We start from the raw sequence: 9,380 nt of genomic DNA, 5'->3' as shown, positions 1-9,380 counted from the left end.
CATCTTTTATCTCCTCTCTCGTGGTCGCGGGCCTCGAATTCCCGAGGAAGTGTGAATATGTCCCAGCTGTTCGAGTACGAGAGTTTACTATCACCCGTTGTCAAAGACTCAGCAAACAAGTTCGATCTGTGATAGTGTGTGAGAAAACATAAAAATATTATCAAAGTGACTGTGAAAGTGACAAACCCGCCACGGAGGCCTTACTGTTGTTACATGTCAAGTGATCAATCAAACGGGGGTTTGTTACGCACAAACCCTTCCCCACTGTTGGCTTAAATCCGTCACGACGGCAGCTTTTGTGGATTTCCCCCTCCACTGGGACACAGAGGAGGTAAGCATTCGTCCTTAAGTTGTTATCCATCTGTGAGTGTGATGTCGGTATTTTTCGTCAGCTACTTACCTAGCTGACACTGCGGAAAACTCCCTGCGCCAGTTGTTCTGGCCGACCAAAAATGTTAGTCTCTTTGTGGTGAACTCAGTTGTCAGCCATTCGTTTATACTTAGAGTAGAGTCAGTGCTGTCAGTCAGTCTATTACACTTAGAGTCGGTTGACAGCACGTATGTCTGCCTGTCTCCCAGTCAGTCAGTGGTCAGTCCGTCGGTCAGTCATCTTTTAGACTCAGCCAGTCGGTATGGTCAGCAGTCAGTCAGTCAGTCTGTCCCTGTCGTAGGCGCAATTACAACAAGTGCGGCCGGCGGTAATGGGCGGCCGAATCAACAGGTGTTATCAGTGAGAGAGAGGAGGCGGAGTGGCCGTGTGAGAGCGTTCGAGTGTGCGTGAGTGCGCAGGGCGAGGAGGAGAGGGCGCCGGGGCGCTCTTCGTCGTTTATTCTTCTGGCGCGACGGGGAAACTTTTGTCTGTTTGAACGGCGACGACCCGCCGGGGCGGCCCTCGATTAGGTAGCCGATGGCAATCAAAGTCAACAGCAAAAGTCCGTCGTCTGGACGCCTCGGAAGGGGCGGCGGCGGGAGGGAAGACTCTAAAAGTCGCCCTGCGGTCGCGCGGCGGGAAAAAACTGAGTCGACTAGCTTCAAGTCGTGCTGCAGTCGACAATGTTTCCTGTTTGCTGAACAATGATAGAACGGTCGTGTTTTTTCTTATTTGGTGCTCTATGAGGAACAGTAACTTTGTCGTTTTACCTTTTGCTTACGCGCTCTTACACTCTGAAAACGCAAGTGTGTGAATGTCGCTCACTTGCAGGTGCACGAATTGATATTCACACACCTGCAAGTGAGCGACATTTACACACTTGCGTTTCCAGTGCAGGCGCGGATCCAGTGGAGGGGGGATAGAAGGAAGGGGTACTCGAACTAGAAACCTTAACAAGCCGCCTGGTGGGTAGGCAGTCATTGATACAGTCCTGTAAGGGGTGGTTCGTCCGCATCTCACCCCAGAGACTGTCTTTTGGTTTTGCACCTGCACTCTTAAAATACTCGACGGGTATGATATCATAATATGCACCCCGTGGGAAAGTTGCGGTTTGGCGGTTTTGATACGCAGCAGTAGCTCTATCATATCTGAACACAGTGGGAAAGAGACAGAAAGAGAAACAGAAGAAAAAAAGATTTGACTTTGTTGATCAACACTCTTTCATTTAAAACTGATGCACGTTTTGCTTGTCGCAAAATAAATAATATTTTTTTTTATCAGCTGCCAAACTTGCTTACAAAGTTAGTGCCACCGCCTGGCCACTCATCGACATGGTCTAATCGTCGCATAATAGACGATTCTTGTATTTATCGCCACTTCAATCACTGGGGCCTAGTAAAATGAAACTTTTTCTTCGTTCTTCTCGCCAATTCATATATTTATCACCTCCTTGCTTGAACCTATGATGGCCCAGTAGGCTGCGCTTTCAACCGATGCCGTCCGTGCGGAATTCCCTCATTGCCAGGATCAGGATCCCGAGTAGGTTACAGGCCCTGCCAGTGGGTGTGCGCGTGCACGTATCTGTGCGTGCGTGCGTGCGTGCGTGTACGTGCGCGCACGCGGCGCGGTTGTTATATCAGCTTGCACAACGCCCGCCCGCCTCCCCGTTCAACATTGGCAGTAATAGTTGAACTTGACTTCCTGAGGAACGAGGGATGCGGGGCGCGGCGGCGGGGCGGGGCGAGGAGGAGGCAGACCGGCCGACCCACTTCCTTCCGAGTAACCGAGGAGAAAGTGGCACTCGGCGCGGCGGGGCGGGGTGCGGCGGGGCGTGGCGGGGCGTAAGGTGGCTGTAAGGCTCCAGCGAATCGGCGCGGCCATGACGCAATCTGTGCTGGCCGCAGTCCCCGCCCCACCAGGTTCTCCTCCTCCTCCTCCCCGCCCCCCAGCGGGGCCCCCACCCCGCCTCCTCCTACTCCTTTCCAGGCCGCCACGCGTGCGAAAGTTCCCGTTACTGGGGTCCCGGCCCCGGCTGCGTTACCTGAGCGTTACCTCAGCGTTACCCGAATGAATGAGCCCCGCGGGCCGCGGCCCATAAGTGCGAGAGGGACGACACCCGCCTGCTGGTCTCTTTTTCTCCTTCTCTCTCTCTCTCTCTCTCTCTCTCTCTCTCTCTCTCTCTCTCTCTCTCTCTTTCTCTCTCTCCCTCTGTCTGTCTGTCTGTCTGTCTGTCTGCCTCACTCTCTCTCTGTCTCTCTTTGACGCGAAAGTGGTGCCCCTCTTTTGCGTCCGCCCCACGTCATCTCTGGAGCCCACTTGACAGTTATCTGAGAGACGCGGCGGCCCGTGGAGTGCCCGCGGGACCAGTTCGCGAAATGCTGCAGGTGCAGGACCCGCGAGAGGCTGACCGCGTCCGGCCGCCCCGCCGGCTCGAGGCGGCTCGAGGGCCCCTATCAGAGATAAGGCGGGCGCGACGTGACCACTCGCGGGTGCGAGGCGCGGCGCGGTGAGAGCCGCGGGGGTGGGTGACGGCGACACGCGGACACACCCCCGCGGTGACACATGTTGCGCAATGAGGGCCCATCACCTGCCGTGCGGGGGCGGGCGCCGAGCGGCGCCGAGGGCTTTCGCGCCGCAGATAAGGAACGGCTGGCGGGGACCAGACCCGCCCGAGAAAGACATCTTTTATCTCCTCTCTCGTGGTCGCGGGCCTCGAATTCCCGAGGAAGTGTGAATATGTCCCAGCTGTTCGAGTACGAGAGTTTACTATCACCTGTCAACTGTTTTTCTCTATCTCTACCATTTCCTTAGTTATGCCTTTTGTCGACTAGTCGAGTCGATCACAGCCGCCGTGTCCAAAAATTTGTATTAAAAGGGGGCGCCAAACGGGTGAGGAGGGTGGCTTCGGGTGGGCGTTTTACCCTTCCTCTGCCTCCTCTGGCACGACTTTTAGTGGGCCAAAATATTACCTCTAATATGGCTCCTTTACTTTTACGTGTTGTCTTCCAGCCAGGAAACAAGTTTACGCTTATTTCTGACCGCCATTGTCTCTTGTGTGTGTTGCAGGACCAGGACAGCGGTGATGATGGTTTCACGTCCGAATCGGGCTCCCCGTGCGTAGACGCTTACGGCGCCATGGACTCTCCCCAAATGTACGACGCAAGTACTCCAGAGGCTAAGAAGCCCTTCCCGGGCCTGCAGGCCCACCACAACAACAACAACAACAACCCGCTAGCCATCAACAATAACAACAATAACATCACCAACAACAAGCAGGCCGTCGCCGCCCTCATGGCTGTGAAGCAGGTCCAGCAGGTGCAACAGGTGCAGCAGGTGCAACAGCAGCAGCACCAACAGCAGCACCAACAACAGCAGCAGCAGCAACAGCAGCAGCATCAACAACAGCAGCAGCAGCAGCAACAGCAGCAGCAACAACAGCAACAAAATGGGGCCCATCAATTCCACCATGACCTTACCGACCTCAACTCCCCCGAGATCTCGCTGGATCTGCAGCACCTCATCGACGACTCGCAGTTCAACGAGGGGCTGTTCAGCGAGATCCTCAACGGGCCTCAGTCGGCGGGCAAGCAGCTGCCGCAGCAGGCGGTGCAGCCGCAGCAGCACCTGCAGCCGCACCTGCTGGGCGCGGCGCCCTACCCGCGCAGCCTGGGCGGCTACATGCCCCAGCCCGTGCACAACGGCTTCGCCACCAACTCGGGCTCGGACAACAGCTCGTCGTCCGACAGCCCGCCCACCAGTATCAAGGAGGAGCCCTCGGAGCCCGTCGAGTTCAGGCGGGCGTGCGCGCAGCAGGGGCCCGGGGCCATCGGCGCCGTGCACGTGCCGTACTCCAACTCCTACTCGCCGCCCAACGCCGCCAACTTCGCGAGCAACGGCGGCGGCTCCACCTTCACCACGCTGACGCCCACCGTGATGCCCGGCGCCAACGTGCTGCACCACCACGGCCTCGGGCTCAAGGGGCTCAAGGCGTCCCTCCACCACCACCACCACTCGCGCAAGGGCTCCAAGTCCGTGGACAAGGCGAGCGACGAGTACAAGCGGCGGCGGGAGCGGAACAACATCGCCGTGCGGAAGTCGCGGGAAAAGGCGAAGATCCGCTCCAAGGAGACGGAGGAGAAGGTGCGGTTGCTGGTGAAGGAGAACGAGCGCCTGCAGAAGAGGATCGAGCTGCTGAGCGAGGAGCTGAACGTGCTCCGGTCGCTCTTCACCAACGTCGGGGTGGTGCCCGAGCACCTGCACCGGGAGATCAACAAGCATTTGGACTCCTTCCAGCAGCACCAGGGGCTGTGATCGCCCCGGCCCCGGCCGCGACGGCCACCCCTTGCCAGGGGGACCCTATAACCAAAGACACGGCGAAACGGTGGTGCTAGTGTGGTGACCTAAACAAAGCGAAAACGGACTTTGTGTGACCGACCACCAAACTACCAAATACACTTTACTTTTAAGGTGAGACGTGTGAGGGGGTACGAGTGCTTTCTCTTGTTTAAACACTTCGTAGTGTAAAAGTTAGTCAAGATTGTTTTTTATACACGGTCCGCAAGAGGCACCTCCAACGGTGGTCTCGCGAAGAGCGAAGCAGATTGGCTGGGACTAATCGTAGATCGGCGTGTAGGAGGGCGTCGTGTCGACGTTTTTTACGGTTGTGCTTAGTTGTTTTTCGGTGTTTTGTCTCGATAGGCTTGGTGGCCGATGTGCACGCCCAGTTGTACCTTTTGTTGAAATACGCGCACAACATTGAAGCCACGTCATTAAATACCTAGGCAATTAGACGTCCAATTTGTTTCCCTCGTTCAAACCAGTGGTTAAAGACGTGGTTTCTACCTCAACTCTTTCAGTAATGAAATTTAACGATAGGATTAAAGATCTCATTTTCTCCTCTGCCATTAAATGGTGAATATTTTGTTATACACGGACACTTTGACGATGCAGAGAATTTCCCCTCTCGACTGGGATCGCTTACCAAGCCTACGGGAAGTGAATGACTGGGAGAGATTCTTCAGTATCCAAAGACGTACCTCGGAATCCTCTAGGATTCGTTATGTATCACTATTAGACTGACGAGCGTGTACTTTGAACAAACATGTTGTGACGTGGAAAATGTGTGTTTTTTACTACGGCGTGGAGATTTTTGATTTTAGAAAATTTCGCAAAGAATTGAACCGGTAATACCTAGTTGCACTATTTTATGGGCTTTCTAGACCCTCCACTTCTCAGCCTTAGTAGCCATATCATATATCTCTCTCTACTGACATATCCGACAAGTACAGTACCATGATCGATAGATTGTTATATGACCTTTGATTAAAAAAAGTTAGTTGGCCGATGCACATTTTCCTGCGTTTGCACTTATGTCTGTATATTTGGGGTAATCGAAATACAGTGCCTTAAGAACCGTGATATCAGCTAAACTATGAAATATAAAAGGGCGTATTTTCCTTACCACGCATACACTGCCTGATCTATCGTATGCAGAAAGTACTGTTTATAATTTGTGTTGATATTATATGAGCCATTCATAAATATGTTAATCCGATTTTGATGAAGGCTGAAATATTTTTATATTTTTTACTTTTGAGAAATCTTTTTTAAAGATTGTAGTCGCACACAATCTTAGATGAGTATGTAACTTTAAACGGCCACTGATTATAACAAAACAACGAATTGGATTTATCAGTCACAAATTATACTTTTAAGTTCCCAGATCTTGAGGTACCAATCTAGTTTTTATATAGGGCTATAAGATTTTGAGGCTTACGAGGCCATTATGTGCAAAACTACCTTAAAAACGTTTGCACAGCGATATAATTTTACAGTAATTGTTTGTTATATTGATTCAGTCAAATACTTTCGTTCTATGCTTCTATGAGAAGTAAAACCATTTACCTGATTAGACAGTGACGTATGATTGTTGTAGTTAAGAGAAATATTTTCATATATAATAATTTTATTTTAGTAGTCTTGTTTTCTTTCCTCATTGTTGGCCTGTGAAACCTCTTTACTTCGAAGTATTTACCATTAGTTTGCTTATTTCATGTTATTTTCAGTCATGTGTCATGCTCTCCTCTTCTGTCTCTCTATCTCTTTGTTGCGTTTCCTTTTGCTTCCACTAAACCTTCCCGTGTTGACAATGCCCGTTAATTCATAAGATACATAATCATTTTACGTCATCACAGTTCCATGTTTCACGACCAAGGCCTCCCCTTTCTGTTACCATATTAGTGTTGATTTATAAATCTTTATTTATGACAGAATAAGTATTTGAAACAGTTTCTCTTAACACTGCTTCTGTATAATGTGAATGTCAAACAAGAAGAGTTATTTATTCCTGCTGATTTTTTGTTAAATGTGTTTATCATAATAAACTTACAATTTGATTATTAAAACTTCATTCGTTTTGGGACCGAAAAGAAAATACCCGAATCAACCAATCATAATATTACCGTTTTGGAACTTGTTACCATTAAATGCCACTTTCGAATTTGAAAGTAATGTTGCTGTACAAACAATACCTGTATGTGTACTTTCTACCCTTTATTTATATGTATATATAGAGGTATTGTTCGGAACTCTGGTCCTCCATTCAATTAATTATCACGAAATGAACAAAAATGCCAAGATCAACTTTTGCGAAGAAATTGTATATTTGCTCAATACGGTTGTGACATGATCCATCGCTTTAATATAATTAGATCAATAGATTTTTAATACGGGAAGGGCGGGAAGTTTTTAAGTGATTAGAATATAAATCTTAAAGTAATTTCAAAATCTCGAAAAGCTACTATTTAGATCTTTTTCATCCTAATTTACTGTAACTATGTACCATGCTACCGAACAATACCAAATTTTTGTTACCAACGTAAGTTACTGTATTTTTCCTCTTTCTTTAAATACCTTCTTCTACTACTGTCCCTCAATCCGTTATCGTGTAAGGCAACACAATCGGCATGGAGTTGTGCTTAGTGATGATTCTGGTGGAGTAGGAAATAAATGATTCAGTGATGGATATTTTCTTGATTTGATTGAACTTTACATAGTAAAGCTACTGATAAAATATGGAATGTTGTAAACATTTTTTGTTAAATCGATTGAAGAAAATTATATTGTACAATGAAATTTTTGTAATCGACATTTCTTTATTTACCGAGCCCTTTCCCACAAAAAGAAAAAGAAAAGGAAAATACTTGTTGGTACAAATAGACTACATCGCGCTCTCACATGCTCCCCTCGAATCATATTGTTGCTGGATTGGGCGACAATCGACGATCTACGTCAAAATGGAAAACTTAAACACTATAGGTTGAGACAGGAATATCTGGAAAGCTGCAGTAAAACCACAGAGGATTGCCGCAAAGAGCTAAAGGGCGTAAGAAAAATTTGAGACAGTCTAGAGAAGCCGCCGCACACTCACATCTGAAACTAGGAGCGCATGATGATGGCACTGGCCCGGCGCACCCCGTCTGGTGTCGCGGCCCCACCCCCGGACGGGCCCCTTGGCCTTGGCAGCGCGAGCTGGGGAGCGTCAGGAAGTCCTAGGGGCGACGCCAAGTTAGTACAGACCTCGGCAGACTACTGGGGGGGGGGGGGGGCGAATTCATACGACGGTCGCCGACCGGAAACGGAACGGCCGCCCGCGCCACTGCCAGCCTGATTGTCTGATTGGCCGAAGCCGTATAGGACCGCCCCTCGGCGCCGCCGCCGCCGCGCCACGGACGCGGGGGCCCGAGCGAGGCGTGGCGGGGCGTGGCGGGGGGAGAGGTAATTAAAAACCGAATCCAGAGCAAGCACTGGGGTGCCTGAACTGTCGTCGCCCTCGCCCGGGCGCCTATTTGACCCGACGTCAGGACGTTACTACACACGTCCGCTGAACGACAGCCACATCCAGTCCTTTTTACTGTTTACAAACACATTTACAGCACTGCGTGTGACCCGCGTGTTGTGCGTGAGTGGAGCGGGGCGCGGCCGTGGGGGGATTGTGCCAAATGTGACTGACCGGCAAATGTCTCTCTAACAAATTCGCACAGCGGAGGAAAAGGGGGCGGGGGGAGGGGCACAAACAAAACAGTTTAGTGCGTGAGAGCGAGAGGGAAAGAGAGAGGGAGGGAGGGGAGAAGTCCGGGAAGGAGGAGGAGGAGGGAGAGGAGGAAGTTGCTATTGCGTGTCTGTGGCGAGAGAGACGGACTGCTTGCTGCCGCCACGCACCTGAAGAGGGAGAGGGAGAGACAGACAGACACGCACTGCAGCGTGGCAGTCCTAACCCACTTGGCATCCCCGGGCGTCACGAGCCACGCGTAAACGTGCGTAAAGCGTCTTCTCTTTATCCCTACACCCCTGTCTGTCTGGCTGTTGGTCACTCATCTGTCATTTGTTCAGCCGCCAGTCTGTCGGTCATTCATTCTGTCAATCATTCAGTCATTCATCCAATGAATCAGTAATTCGCTTATTACGCTGGGGTGCAAGTTTCGGCTGGTTTCTGGGGGCCGCGGGCGCCGCGGGGGGTGAGCACTCTGCAGTAACTTTCTGAGGCCCGTGCCGAGGAGGGCCCGGCCCACAACAGCACAGTGCGGCCCTATAAATTTCCCGTGGTCGATGAGGTGGCCGGCGGCACGTGGCACTCGCTTGAGTTACGCCCCGGGGGCCGCTCGGACACCGCGGGGCGCCGCCGCAAGCAGCTCTCGAAGAAACGGAGTGCCGTAAAACTGTAGCATTTACTGCTCAACCCCCTCGCCGCGCGGCAGCTGATGCAGCTCGAGAGAGGAGTGTAGTTTGTCTCTAGGCGGGATGCGACGGGAGGGGTCGGCGGCGGGGGCGGAGGTGAAGGTGGGGACCCCCTGGTCACGGGGCGGACCTCGGCCCGCGCAGGCCCAGCAGCGGTGGTCGTGCACAGCCAGGAATAGCACGACGCGGCGCGCGACCGCGAGCAGCAGCGCTCCCGCGCGTCCACCAGGTAGTTTGATTGGTTTTGTGGCCGCATCCTCCTCATGCACATAAC

The 9,380-nt window shown here is 51.5% G+C and overlaps 1 protein-coding gene across 3 annotated transcripts in view; it reads left to right on the top strand.

Annotated features, from left to right (window-relative positions):
* Positions 1–7,513, top strand: part of LOC113218333 (CCAAT/enhancer-binding protein-like) — an 11,297-nt gene extending 3,784 nt beyond the window's left edge. For 2 of the 3 annotated variants that reach the window (XM_026438637.2, XM_026438638.2), the window contains exon 2: positions 3,437–7,513. In XM_026438637.2, coding sequence (XP_026294422.2) covers positions 3,437–4,681 — 1,245 coding nt within the window. In that variant the 3' untranslated portion in view covers positions 4,682–7,513. Of the gene's footprint in view, positions 1–101; positions 332–3,436 lie in introns of those variants that run through there. The other variant, XM_052272608.1, reaches the window with a different exon arrangement.
* Positions 7,514–9,380: the final 1,867 nt, after the last annotated feature.

The sequence above is a fragment of the Frankliniella occidentalis genome, unplaced genomic scaffold (genome assembly GCF_000697945.3).
Source record: "Frankliniella occidentalis isolate FOCC.00 unplaced genomic scaffold, Focc_3.1 Scaffold213, whole genome shotgun sequence".
NCBI lineage: Eukaryota > Metazoa > Arthropoda > Insecta > Thysanoptera > Thripidae > Frankliniella > Frankliniella occidentalis.
This window is presented reverse-complemented; position numbering and strand designations above follow the sequence as displayed.